This window comes from Ictalurus furcatus, chromosome 20, assembly GCF_023375685.1.
Source record: "Ictalurus furcatus strain D&B chromosome 20, Billie_1.0, whole genome shotgun sequence".
NCBI classification, from domain to species: domain Eukaryota; kingdom Metazoa; phylum Chordata; class Actinopteri; order Siluriformes; family Ictaluridae; genus Ictalurus; species Ictalurus furcatus.
Genome location: NC_071274.1, coordinates 1,298,945 through 1,313,975, shown reverse-complemented (window position 1 = coordinate 1,313,975; position 15,031 = coordinate 1,298,945). Strand labels below are relative to the sequence as shown.

The 15,031-nt window shown below is 41.0% G+C and overlaps 1 protein-coding gene across 1 annotated transcript in view; it reads left to right on the top strand.

Moving 5' to 3' along the window:
* The first annotated feature begins 1,162 nt into the window (after positions 1-1,162).
* The window catches only part of cdh12a (cadherin 12, type 2a (N-cadherin 2)), a 29,180-nt gene continuing 15,311 nt past the window's right edge, over positions 1,163-15,031 (top strand). The window contains exons 1-5 of the mRNA XM_053652299.1: positions 1,163-1,412; positions 7,892-8,186; positions 11,842-11,961; positions 12,438-12,605; positions 13,934-14,121. Of these exons, the coding sequence (XP_053508274.1) occupies positions 1,194-1,412; positions 7,892-8,186; positions 11,842-11,961; positions 12,438-12,605; positions 13,934-14,121 (990 nt within the window). The 5' untranslated portion in view covers positions 1,163-1,193. The remainder of the gene's footprint in view (positions 1,413-7,891; positions 8,187-11,841; positions 11,962-12,437; positions 12,606-13,933; positions 14,122-15,031) is intronic.

The following is a 15,031-nucleotide window of genomic DNA, read 5'->3' as shown; positions in this document are numbered from 1 at the left end:
TTAATCAGCATGCAGAATTCGACAGGCCTGTTGTGTAATGACATGCAAGTCCGTTCTCCGGGGACGGTGCGGTGTTCCTGTGGACGCTCGACACGAGCTCTGCGATTGCTTGAGAACTGTCATCACTTGCTATTTGAGGCTGTCTGGCGATTAGCGGAACACGTTTTCCTCCAAGGTCTCCGGCACGTTAGATTTGCCTCGAAGACTTCTCACACCTTTAACCAACTCTTAAAGGAACGGAAGGAATCACTCAAAACGCACGTCAGCGAGCTGTTATGCGTTAGCCGATTAGCATTGTTGAGCGACGTATGTTTGACTGTTTCTAGCCGCATTAGCATTTTTGATTGACGTTTCACTGTTCTTTTTCATCTACGTCAGGTAGACCTAGATAATTACAGAGAGCGCTCTCCACAGAGAGCTGTGCCGAGCTTTCCTGTATTTTTACATTTTAATGTTGAACTTCGCCTCAATATACCTTCATTTGGTTCACCAGCATGGTCGAGGGGTTCTCTTGGACCAAATTATGCAGTTGCAGAGTGTGTATTTTCCCAGTGCTCATGATAAACCATCTGCATAATCAGGCCATAAGCATCCTCGATTCTGAAGCAGGCTCATTTTAGAGACTAATGCATTGCAAACAACCAATACATTACCCTCCTAACGTACTCCTGGAGTCCTGTCAGAAAGCTTACATCGCTAAAGTCGCTGAATTTGCCCCTATTTTTAAAGTTCTCAAACTTTCTATTGTTAATTCAGGAGTGCTAATTATCAACGTTTGCTCGAATTCCTGTTGTTCCATGATCTGTAAAAAAAAAAAAAAAAAATCCTTCCTGTAAGATTACATCACACTCGAGGGGGCAGAAAGATACGCTTTAGTGCTTCAAAGATAAAAAGCAGAATAGGGCATCACAGAACAGACATCCAATTCTTTTCTTCTCTATACATATGGATGCACCAAACAACCCTATAGATCATCCTGGACGTGCTCGGAAATTTGGAACGGGAATGTTCTGATCCATGTAATCTCCTCTTTCTTACAGGTGGAACACTGGAAAATTTCAAGCAGCCCTGGATCTTTATCAATGTCTGCGAAGCACTGTGGCATATTTCACCCCGGATTCGGCGTTCATCATCATCCGGCTCTCAGAGTCGCTTAGTATTCCAAGCTGAAGGTCCACGGCGAAACGTTTCCAATGCTCACGGGGAACTGTGTGCTGCTGTTCCTTTGGTGTATCCTGGACAAGAGCTTGGTTTCTCCAATGCACAGGTGGGGAAAGGAGCACCACGGGGGTCTGAGGGACCACAGGAGGCACGGCATGGCGGGGATTCAGAGAGTCAAACGAGGATGGGTGTGGAACCAGTTCTTTGTGCTGGAGGAATATATGGGATCTGAACCGCAGTATGTTGGAAAGGTAAACCACATATCCCAAGCTCTATAATAATAAAATCCCTTTGATTTTACAGATACCCTTCGAACTATGCTGATCATTCAGGGTCATGAACTTGTATGCAAATATTTCTTCTTATATAGGCTCGTCCGTCTTATATAAAGGTTTACTGTTTGAATCTGTTCTCTGCTGTTTTTGTGTGTATTTAAACTATGGAAGTCATTTTAACCCATAACATAATGGATGTAACTTTTTTCCCAACATAATAGGAGGGTTAATCAACGACATCAGCATAAGTGTATTACGTGGCTTAGGAAACACGTTTGGAAAGCCGAGGTCCGGTGTGGACATTGACCGTCTTGACGTGGACCGTCTGTAAATCATCTTTCTATAGACACGCCCCCAACGTCCCTTCACCCTGACCCTATTTCGCTTTGTTCGGAACGGAAAACGTGGTGGAATCCACGTTTAAGCTCTCAGTGTAGACAAATATTTACCCCACGCTTCCAAAATCTGGAAAAAATTTTCCCCAAGTCGGACGTGGAATTAGCGACATTCCTCTCGGGTGTTCATGTCAACACGTTGAACGGTTTGAATGCTGGATTTATATACCGTAACAAATCGAGATAGACCTTCGTAGTGAGGTCGGTAATGCTAGCTAACTCCTGTGCAGATAATGGCGCTAACTAGCTAACACCGGTAGTGATGCTCAGCTAAAACACTCCTGAGAGCGCACTGTAAAGAAAAACAAAATGTTACTGAAAGCACGCGTTGACGTTTTCATTCTGGCATCAATCGATCATTATGAATTTGCGAATATAATACCTGCCCTTCGGTCGTATCTCTAGATTTGCCTCGACTCCTTCCTGTATTGTGTAGTTATTTTTGGCAGAAATGCCACAACTTGCGTATTCATTAAGACCAAAAACAGACAAGGAATATTATTTGGCTCGTATGAATGACACGCAACTCCGAGATGCCGGCGGTAAAGCAAATGTTTTGTGAGTTTTATAAATCGTTGAATGTTTTTACCCACAAAGCTCCAGTCAGAGTTGTACTGTAGTAAGCTTGACTCTGCTAAAGGATTAAAAAAGAAATAAATAAAAGCATTGATTTTTATTTGTTGTGACAAATTTGTCGATGAAGCCTGAATCTTTCAGCAGGCTCGTACGTATGCATCACTTCACCTCTGATAAAATGGATAGCTTTGATCTGAGGCACTTGCTTCTTCCTTTTGTTTGGTCTTTTCTAACCTTTCCGCTTCCTTATTAAATTGTTTTCTCAAAATAAATACATCTTCTAATGAGAGCAAATCTGGGAATAATGACTTGTGTAAAAAAAGTAAAAATAAAAATAAAAAATGGCCTTTAAAAATGCCCAACGTGTGGCTGCTGGCGAACACGCAAAGCCCCAACGGAGAATTTTATCGGATTGTGTTTGCCGATTGCTTACTGATTGATGTTCTCTGCAGAGGTCTAATCGTCCATGAGGGATATGCTATTATCCGTTGCTTATGGCGGGGTAACTTGCGGTATAACTTGTAGCCATTGAGAGCATCGATTGTGCATTCAGTGCGAAGGCATCGGGTTAAAGGGATTTTATATTCTCTCAGATGTTCCAAATTGAATATCAAGGCTCAGTTGTTGAGAAAGCCATACCTTAAGCTTAAATGGGATCACGGTTAAATTGAACCATCACGTTAGGTCTAGTGGAGTCGTGTCAGGGCGGACAAGGGATTGCCGTGCGGTATTGTACACGTCAGAGCCGTGGCAGCTGGGTTATCGAGTCCTCCTTCACATTAAGAGAAGAAGCCATGACCCTCGATTGCTGATTAATTTAACCCAAAGAATGCTGCCGGCAAAACGGCATCACGTGATAGGCTTAAATAAGCTCCGTCCTCCTCTAACCTGGTTAAAAGGGAATCGGATGCAGAGTGTGAAAGACGTAGTCGGTGCCCGTGGAGTTATTTTATAACTTGGCTGTAGATCAAAAGATTGGAAAGTTGGACGAGGCAATGACTTTGAGGTGTGGAGGAAAACGTACACTCTTTCTCTAATAGTTAAGGTGACCTTCACACGGCACAAAGAGTTCAGAGTCGTTTCCTTTGATAAAGGTGCAGAATATCAACATTTAGAGTATATAGACAACTCACTAGCCCAGGACAGTGAATTGTTTTCATTTGGTGGTAACGTGATGTGAAGCACCTCGAGGCTGTAACCCAAGTTGAGTGGGTAGACCTGCCTCGGTCCGTTGGTTTATACGTTTCCGGCGCATTTCGTTTGAAACACACGGTCTCAATTTGGACACAGGGTCTCGAGACCGCATTTCCCAGCTTCTCCAGTGTAGTATTTATGTAAATAATGATAGATCTCCTTACTGCTGTGCTGTTTTCTTGAAACCACTTGTCTCCAATGCTGCTTTCATAGCAGTAATTCAGACCTCTGTAGGTTTACCAGCTTGACCGTGTCTTCCTGTGTTTGATGAGCAGGTAGCTACTCAAAAACCCAAGCTGAATCATTTAGCAAACACGTTTCCATCGAGCTGAAAGTTTCCGACAGGCCAGCTTATGTCGATATCTCAAACGGCTCTCAAAAGTTCTTCACGTTTCAGGAGCTCATGTTCTTCCTTAAACGGTTAATCCCCAAGTAATTCCCACTGAACGCTAACACCGTGTGTGTAATTTATACATAAACACGTTGAGATGACACTTTACAGATCTATCGACTGCAGTCATTTCTCAGTTATTTGAATGGTACATTTGAAGCAATCAGAAGTGAAGAAGAAACAGAAGTTGAGCAAAGCAGCTGTGAAATGTGAAATGCGATCAAAGGTGGCATCTCGGTATGATCCATTTTCACACATTTGAGTAGTATATACAAAGTGATAAAGAAAAGTGATGAGGAATAAGGGGGCGGGGGTGGGGGGGGGAACTGTAGCACAGAACTGAAAAGAATTTAAATTGCGCTTTTAACAGAAATTCAGCTCGACAAAAAAACCCTTTATGAGAATAACCGGGAGAAACCTTGAGAATAACCAAGAACCCAGATGCTGAAATTACATTTGTGGTCACTTTCGGAGTTTATTGATATTCTCTATAAAAGTTCATTCAGCGCTGGTGAGTCAAACTCGGTCAGACTCGGTTTGGTCAGGAGGTGTTGATTGATTTCCGATAACGGCGGCTCTGACAGTAGCGCAGCTGCACGTCACAGGGTTGTATTAACGCGCTCGTTCTAATACGTTATCGTTTCTGTGGTAACGGCTCGTTCGCACGTACGGCAGACGCTCCGCGTTTTAAAAAACGTGCGTAATCGTTGATATGGTGACGTTTTCTGTAAGCAAACGTTTAAACATTTATCACTTGTGGAAGGAGCCTCTACTGTCACCAGTCCGAGATAAAGCTGCGTATATGACATAAACGTAACTGTAAGCACAGTTACAAGTAAAATAACACGAATGAAGCGTCCCTCTTTTTACATAGAAAACGTTTTAATCATCGGCAAATCGCTGTAGTATAAGAGGAAGAAAACGTGCCGTTACAGCAAAAATAACCCACTTCATGTAGCGACTGTAACTCTACTCCATCACACCACCCCGTTGTTGATTATTTTCCTCTAACAGTGTGACAGTGCGTTACTCCTTGAGTATAAAGCCAAACAGCGACCTGACAACAAACAGCTGAAAAACGTTGGAGAATTTGTTCCAGGTTGCCCAGAGAACATCTTTCAGACTTCTACTTTTGGAGTGCAGAGTGCTGGGAGAGTGTGATTATACTGCACAGTATGTGCAATTAAGTAATCGGTAAATTTACCCCATGCTGGGAGTCAGAGGAAGAGTGGCAGTGGTGCTAGCTCAGTGATTAAGGTTCTGTTATAGAGACTGGAAGGATTCGAGTTCAAATCGCAGGACTGCCAGAAAGAAAAAAATATATAATTGCACACTGTAAATGCAAATCTGCATGCTTATTATAGCTTAGCAGTGTATTTGTTCTTGTGGTGGTAGGGGGTCTGATGAGTATAGTGTGGTAAGAGACTCCAATTACAGCCTTATTCTGAATTATGCCTGAATTCTTATTCTGGTGTTCAGACATTTTCCAGAACAGCAGCTGAAAATCACAGCTTTATATTAATGTGCTCATTCTAATACCTTACAATTTCTATACTATCCTCTCATTCCCACGGACTCGTACTCTTTTTAAAAGAAAAGAAACAAAAAAAGGTTGGTATGTTGAGGTTTTCTGTAAGGAGAGGTTTATTTGACATGTATGGAAGGAGTCTCCAGTGTCAGCACTTTGTATCAGTCAGAAGTAAAGCTGTAACTGGAGGAGACTTTATGCTTCTTTGCGGATTCTGCATTCTCTAATAATTAAAAACAAACAAAAAAAAACCGCAATCCTCTACAAATTGCTGTAAACAAAGTCATTTAAATAAATGTTAAAAAACTGTCCACCGCTGCGCTTTATGTACTCGCTGTGTTTATTTCCGATCAATTTTTATTGGCTCTTGACGAAATTTCTTCAGATCTGACACTTTGACCAGTATACACTATTACTCTCAGTGCAGACGTGATTCTTTAGATAATTAAAAGTTTTTCTTCTTCTCCCTCCACTTGGAAACATTCTTCTAGGAAAGCTCTGTCCTAGATTTAACCTTTTTTTTTTTTTTTTTTTTTTTTTTCCTGAGGGAGGACTGCATCCATAGTCAAATATTCAATACACTCCAACTTGCTCTGATTGAGATGTGAGAAATTAGACCTGTCGATTCTAATTGCTCTAACAATCGATAAACTAGGGTCGGCCAGGACAGACTCGGCTGAATCAGGCTAAAAAATCAGGCTTAAAAGCGAGGAGAAACATTTGGAGGGTTTGCTGAATCGAGATAACTCTCAGAATGAGTCAAACAGGTTGATTACGGAATATAAATGAAAACGTGTGAGTAATTGCTTTCATATGAGGAGCGATCAGACTTTTACACTAAGAATAGATTATCTCAGCGGGACAATTTGTTCTCTCTGTGTGACCTTTAAAATGAAAATTCATCACGCTACCATCATTAAGAGACTGAAGCCAGCGTAACCTCGGAACATCTCACAAGAACACACTGGCAGTTGATATCTTCGTCAGTGTGGACGGAGATCGAACGGAGGTCTGTTGTCATTCGTAACGCGAACCTTAATGACGTCCTTTAGAAAAGATTAACCGTATAGATAAAGCCGAACACGGAGCCCATTTTGTACCCCTGTTATGACTCGAGGATTATCTTGTACCATAACGTCAGCTCAGAGCGCTAAGTAATGAATTCTTTATTCAGGAGTCCTTTATGCTTTACTGAATGGGATATTTTCCTTCATTTGCATGTTGAAAAAGGGACAGTGGGTGGATCTTTTAGGCTTTTTGTCTCTATGAGAAATATTTCCACACTTCAGAGATAGCAAGATGCATTCTCTTCATAGCTAACGTTGCCCGTAACTGTGAATAATTGTGTGTCTGTGGTGCACTGTAATGGACTGGCATCCCAGCGAGGGCATATTCACACCCAGAGTTCCCAGGATAGGCTCTGGATCTACCCTGACCGGCACCTATTGAGGACCAATGTTAGAATGGACAATTTGGTTGTCTATACAAATACGATGCGTACCATCGTTATTCCGTACGACGACATGACGCAAGACCGGGAGTCTAAACGTTCTGATTTAAAAGGCAACATTATTGACAATTCAGTGGGGGAACTTGTTTCTGATTGCATGGATGTTGTCCACATTGTATGTTATTTATTTATTACTTATGTTCACAGAGTCTGGGGGCATTTTATTATAAGGACTATGACAAATATGACAAAAGCGTTCTGAATTAAAAGTGGGTAGTGTTGCTGCTTCGTAATTGCAGGGTCTCTGGTTTGATCCTGAGTGTTCCCCATGTTCTCCCAGTGTCTGCATGGCTTTCCTAAGGTTCTCCAGGTTCTTCTCACCTCTAAAGAGCATTCCACCGGGTGGATTGGTGTACTCTAGGTTGTCCCTAGGTATGAATGAGTGTGTGTGTGTGTGTGTGTGTGTGTGTGTGTGTGTGTGTGTGGACTCTACCATAACCCTGACCAGGATAAAGCTGTTACTGAAGATAAATGAATGAATGTATTCAAAGCAGTAATGCTAGCAGAGGAGTCTGAACTTTCTACATTGAAAGGCAACATGACTGATAAGTTAGTGGAGGCACTTCCTCCTGATTGGTTGAAGTTTCACAGACAGTGGGGATATATTATTGTGAGAGCTTTTTCCAAAAAAAAATTACAAGAGTGTCCTGAATTAAATGTCTCTGACTTGCTCCTTTAACGTCATCTCAACTGCTCAAATGATGGTTGAGGACAGAATCCTATGATGATCCTTGTGCCTGATGAGCCTTGGCCAGCTCATGAATCTGCTTACTCTTAGCTGTGAGCACTTTTTCGTCCTACTTCTCCCCATCGGCATAATGTGATTTCCGCTGAAGTGTCTCATTATGATGAACCTTGCAGCTACACAGTGACCTGGATCGAGGAGATAACTTGGTGAAGTACACGCTGTCTGGAGAAGGAGTCGGTACCATTTTCACCATCGAGCCCAGCACAGGAGACATCCATGCCTTGAAGAGTCTGGACCGCGAGGAGAAGCCGAACTACACGCTAAGGGCGCAGGCCATGGATGTGTTCACAGGAAGAGCCCTCGAACCAGAGTCCACGTTCGTCATCAAGGTCCAGGACATCAACGACAATGAGCCCAAGTTCCTGGAGGGTCCATATGTGGCTAGTGTCCCCGAGATGTCACCTGTAGGTAAGCTGAGTTTCTTCGCAATCTGTATAAATCACAACCTTCCCAATTTGCTCCCCTAACATGCATCAAAAAATTCCCCATATCCAAACTATTGCCAGAATCCATTTTTTTTTAAACGTTTCACCTTAGATAGATAATTTATTCATGTATTCATTTATCTTGGTTCTCCATTTCTTACCCCACAGAACTATGGTAAAACCTACTTAGAGAATAAGGTCAACAACAACAACAAGGTTCACAAAAAAGAGAAAGAAAGGAAAGGACGAGAAAAAAGAGAGAAGGATTTCATACATTGCCCTGTAGTCAAAATCAGAGTAATGAGTCATAGTTTGGAAACTGCTCTCAGTCCTGTTCCTCCTACACATAACCAGTGTCAGAGGATCTCATATAAAATACCTTAATGGTTTATTCCTTTGGGGTGCCATCAACCGCATAGTGAATGCGCTACTCTTTCGACTAATATTTTAATTTCCTTGCTACAGCATGGCTTTTTTTTCCCACAGATATTTTAAAGGCCAAGTTCCTGTTCCTCCTACACACTTTGTGTAAAATCCTCATATAGATCGATTGTTTTTCCTTCGAGACACCATTGAAGACTAGATTCAATTATTTGCAAAGATTTACTATTTACATTTCTTCAGATACCATTTCGCAGAGTCTCTTTGTTTTGGCACGGCATATTTGTTCTTGATGATGAAGCACACAAAGATTTATTTCTTCAGAATTTCTGCCCCGAGACAACTTTGTAAAGTGATAGGATTTGGCCACTATGTTCTGTCCTCCATATTTTTATTTATTTTATTTTTTTCATTACAACAGATATGGCTTATTTCAAAAGATATGACTCATGTCTAATCCTTCAGGCTTTAATCTTAAAAGTAGACATTCCCCATAAGCATTTAATTTAGCTCCTGCTCTCTACAGAACCCAAATATTTGGGGTTTTATGACAAGATGTAACTATTCGATTCTTTCTATTTTCTTTTTATTTTGTTGCAGCATTCGCTCGGTAGCAGTTACAATGGAAAATATACGATGTAAGGCCGAGGCTAATCTTTTAGTTTTTTGCGAGTACTTTGGCATCCTTCTATCACATGATAGGGGTGTGAAAGCTAACATTAAGGCTACCAAACCTTGCCTATAATGTCAGCTAGTTTGCTAGCAGACCTGGCTAATAGTTATGGCTAAATCAAATAGGATGAATAAACCGATATCGGTTATAAAATATGACAATATTCGGTATTTCTTTTTAAACCAGCACTGCAGTCCATAATGCGATGATTTGTCGTTAAATATTAATGAGTGGGCTGATTCTTCAAGACGTCCTCTCATTGACCGCTCTGCAGCAGCTGCTTGTGTCACTCTCTTTCGCAGAAAATTGACCTGGAGCTTCGTTATTGACCCACTCCTTCATTTCCCCTGTGAGCAGTCCTCTGGCAACCGAGCTCCATGCCTTATTGGTCGTACGCGCACGTTAATGTATTTTCAGTAGCAATTTGTGAGTTTAGTATTATAAGGGTCTGTCAGGGTGAAGAGATGTTTTGAGAACAGGGGCATCAACGTCGTGACATTCCCGCTAGCAAAACTCGAGCGTACGATAATCTATTTTACTGCTCGACAGACCTTACTTCAAATTCACATCCAAATTCAAAACTTTCAGACTAGCGACCCATCTTTAATACGTAATTAATGAATGGTTTAACTGACATTTTTAAGCGTTCGGAGACCGAATTAGGTTCAGAAATGCTTTTGAATGTGTTTTATTTTCAGCTGAAAGTATTCGCTAAGCTCCAAACTGCACGAATGTTCACTTGATAAATCTATAGTTGTTCCTACGCAAGATGTTTTATTTTTTATTTATTTACCAATGCTATCATATTAAAATACATTATGTTTATGTACAGAGGGGCATGGTAGCACATTTGCCTCGCACATCCGGGGTTGCAGACTCAAATCCCGCCTCCGCCCTGTGTGCGTGGAGTTTGCATGTTCTCCCCGTGCTGCGGGGGATTCCTCCGGGTTCTCCGGTCCCCCCTCCCCCAGTCCAAAGACATGCATTGTAGGTTGATTGGCATCCCTAGTGTGTGAATGTGTGTGCATTTGTGCCCTGCGATAGCTTGGCACCCTGTCCAGAGTGTCCCCATCCACCCCCATCCTATTAGGGTCCAGGCTCCCCTGCAACCATATGTAGGATAAGCGTTCTGGAAAATGGATGGATGGATGGATGGATGTTTATGTGCATGTTACAGAAATACAGATATTCTATTGGTGGTAATATCACGATGATCTTTTCATCCTTCCATGTGCAGTCTTCCAAGCTCAGCAATTTCCCGTTTTATATTGACGGTGTTTTCACGGAATATGTCTGCACATTCCCATCTGGCAAAACAATCTGCTTAAATATTGCTAAATAAATATTAAACTGGGAAATTGCTGAGATTGGAAGCACGCAATTAACTGATGTGAGGATTTTCATTGCAGTTGCATTTATTGAAATACGGTTTGAAATACTATTCAGGTGGAATAACATTTAAGGACTTCCTAAGTTCATCCCAGAGGAAGTAATTATGTAGATATTATGATTGATTCACATGAGATAAGTGTTCTCTGTAGCTTATAAATCACAAATCTTTACACTGAAGATTATATATACAGTGTGTGTGTATATATATATATATATATATAAAGCTCAAAACTTCTTTTCCCACAGAATATAATGGAATATTTCCAACATGTCAGTTCAGATGGGATATATATTACCTGGAGCTCATTTTATTTCCACTGCTCATTTTATAGAAGGTAAAATACAGAGTAATCTTTCCAGATGCAGGAAAGCACTGTCCATAAAAATGAAAAAAAAAAAAAAATAGTTACATAAATAGATACTCCTCCGTAATCACATCAACCGCCTCCATATGGAAAGCGAGTCCAGTTTTAATATGACTTTATACCATTTTATTTATTATTTGTGTGCCGTTAATAGCCTTTCAACCAAATTTTCAGCATTCATCGTAGTTACAAACCCTGTCCGGTGCAGAGTTTGGTAACAGTTTAATTTAAGATTGGGTAAATAAACGGTTTATAATCACTCATTTCACAACCGACTAAAATCTACTTCATTTAATATTCTTAAATTCATTAAACGTTAAATAAATGTATTCATATTTAAGTGTCAGGTTAACAACTTTATTATAAAAGTTGTATTTAATTAATACTTCCTATACAAGTTTAATGAAATCTGTATTGATTTCTAATAATGTTTCATTTATTTTGCAATTACTCCTTTATTGATGTATTATACCAGTTATGAACAGCTCAAGAACGATTTCTAGATGTCTAAGCAATCTTTAATTATTAAGACAAGTACAGTATTACTTGTTTATGCTGTACTGTGTGTATACAGTAGTATATAACGTCACCGATATTTCTCACAAACAATTTTTCATTTTATTTCACGTCTATGAAGTTTGGGGGCTGAAACCTGAACGAATACACGATACAAACACTCGTTTGCGATCTGGAGAAGATTTTGCGCCACATGATCAGATGTAAAGTGCTGATTATCCAGATGTTTGATGAATACACAAGTTGCAAATGATTCCTAATGAACGTTAGTGCGTGCGCGCGTGTGTGCGTGTGTGTGTGTGTGTGTACAGGCACGTATGTGACGCGAGTCACAGCCACCGATGCGGACGATCCCACGTACGGAAACAGCGCCCAGATCGTTTACAGTGTCCTACACGGGCAGCCTTACTTCTCAGTAGAACCCAAAACCGGTATGTACCGATCCACATCATGACCTCGTAAAATCAGTGCTGTATCTGTGTCTGTCTATAATTAGGAAATGTAATTATAGTGTTTAGCTGCTTGATGTTAATAAGTCATAAAGGTGTGAGATGAAAAGCTTGCATGAGGTTTCTGATAATCTTCCAACCTCCAAGTCTAGAAATAAACATTTCTCTCTTTCCGCGTCTCACGTTGGCATTTTGTCGAGCTGCATTTTTCTGATCAAAAGGTGCACCCTGTGAGAGAGAAACTATTACAGTTGATTAGCCTTTAGCGGAATGTCATCCGCTCACCTTTCACGTTGCTGCTCTTAGGGACGTTGATTAATGAAAAGCTATTAAAAAACTATATCTCTCCATCTCTGCTGAGCCATCAAAGGAAAATTTAATTTAAATAAACTGTTCCCTGACTAACCAACCCTACCTGCGTTCTATCACCCCCTCGGCATCCTTCCTCATGTGCTCAGGTGTGATAAGGATTGCGTTACCCAACATGGACCGGGAGATCAAAGAGACATACCAGGTCGTGATCCAGGCCAAAGATATGGGCGGACAGCTGGGGGGTCTGGCTGGAACCACCACCGTCAACATCACCCTCACTGACGTCAACGATAATCCACCGAGGTTTGCTAAAAGTACGTCACCACGTGTACACACACTCCGGAAATACTAAAGGCAACATGCTACGTGTAGAAATGATGACTCTAATATGTCTTCTCAAACTCCGCGACCCTGTATGTGTGTATTTCACTTGTTTTTTTTATCCACTCACTTCCGCTGAATTTCCACAGAAATTTTTACGGTTTAGCTCCGCCCACTTCACAATCACGTTACGCCATGTGTCCTTAAAAAAGCTTTACGCTCTAAACGCCAATTTGTTTATGTCATGGGGGATTTTTCCCCTGAACATATCAGTTTGTAAAATCTGAAACGTTCGGATTCGAAGGATATTATAGAGGAATTTAATTCCTGGATTTTAATGAGTTAGCCGTTGGAGTGTTGGACTGTTGTTGGATTTCTATGCAGTTCTTAATGGAATTTTACGGAATATCGTCTGATTTCTATGCCATCCTTACTGAAGTGCATGAGATATCCACAGAGATATTGGAATGCAGACTGATTTCTCTTAGATCTTTACTGATTTTTATGGGCTGCCTGTTGGAATGTGGTCTGATGTTTATGGTGCTCTGCTAAAATTCCTAAAGAAGTACTATTGGACTTTCATGTTACCCGTTAATTAATTCATACGATTTAATTCAGAACGTTCAGTGTGAGTCTCAAGGACTGTAGAAGTTCAGACTTTAATTAATGTGTCCGTGCATGGCATTCTAACCCTATGGCTTTTAATTTGAGTTTTATGAAGAGTTCCAAAGCCATTTTAGTTTTCCTTGACTGGCTTCCATTAATTTCACTTATATATCCCAATATATGCCGTAAATCACCGCAGCGCCTCGTTGAAACCCCATGAGATTACGTGGCATTCCCAGTGATTCCAGTTCCACTGGCGATCACTTTTAAATCCAGCGTTATCTGAGAATCCCAAAAAGGTGCTTTGTGTACAAACAGCAGGGACGAGAGCTGACGGATCGAAAGCGGCCGTGAGTAATTATTTCAATCCTTCACTGCTGTAATTAACGAGAAACAGCTTTGCGTGCAACGAGGATCTGCTGTAAAGAGCGACCCGGCACATTTCGGGGCATCGGATTCACACTTGTCCAAGATTAAGCCAGTCGGGGGTCTCACTGACACAAATACAAACAGCTTTGTCGGATTTGCAAATGTGATTGCGATGCCTGTACGCTCTACCAGAGCTGCTGAAGTGATTAGTGGATAATGAGCACTAACTACCTCCAGCCTCCGACTCTCGCTGCGATCCTCTTTAAGTCTTCTACTGAGTGACAGGTTTGCTGCTGATTCGTTCTATTCCTCTGAATCACACCATGCTTTTGGATCTTTCTAACAGGTGTGTTTCACCTGCGAGTCCCTGAATCGGCGCCGGTGGGCTCCTCAGTGGGGAAGATTAAAGCTCACGATCTGGACATGGGGACGAATGCCGTAGTGGAGTACAGAATCGTCCCAGGAGACAGCAGCTCCACGTTCGACATCTACACCGACCGACACACGCAGGAGGGCATTGTTGTGCTTAAAAAGGTTCATAAAAAACTTACCTTGATTTTTTTTTTATTTTATTTTTTAGCTACACCCAGAAAAAACGAATGAAAAGGAATTAGATTAGATTTTTTATTTTTTAAAATTTTTTTTGGTGTGTTATTTATGTAAACAATGCTATCAGACCAAATAAATGATTATTTATTTTCCCAAACAATCGAGATGTCTAAATATAAGATAATACGATAATTTAATTTAAAAAAAGAAAGAAATTTATCATCGAAAATGTATAAAGCACTTAAATAAAGAAGGAAAATTATATCAACAGATGGCTGAGCGATACAAAGTAAACAAAAAAGTAAACAAATTTTTGACTTTTTTTTTTTTTTAGAACTCCAAGAAGCAAATAAATATGCAAGGATTAGGGTTGGCATAGCGTGCAGTGAGAAATTCTGTGTTAATAATAATAATAATAATAATAATAATAATAATAATAATAATAATAAAACTTGCTGTTACTCTAAATTGTGCAATAAAAAATTTTAAGCGCGCACGGTGGCTTAGTGGTTAGCACGTTTGCCTCGCACCTCCAGGGTCGGGGGTTCGATTCCCACTGTGGCCCTGTGTGTGTGGAATTTGGATGTTCTCCCTGTGCTGCGGGGGTTTCCTCCGGGTACTCCGGTTTCCTCCCCCAGCCCAAAGACATGCATGGTAGGCTGATTGGCGTGTCCAAAGTGTCCGTAGTGTATGAATGGATGGATTGGCCCCCTGTCCAGGGTGTACCCCGCCTCGTGCCCCATGCTCCCTGGGATAGTCTCCAGGTTCCCCGTGACCCTGAAAAGGATAAAGCGGTATCGAAGATGGATGGATGGATGGATGGATTATCTCATTTACAAATATAATTGCTAGCTCATCAAAGCTCAGGCTTGCTAAGTTGTGTTCAGGTAGCTGC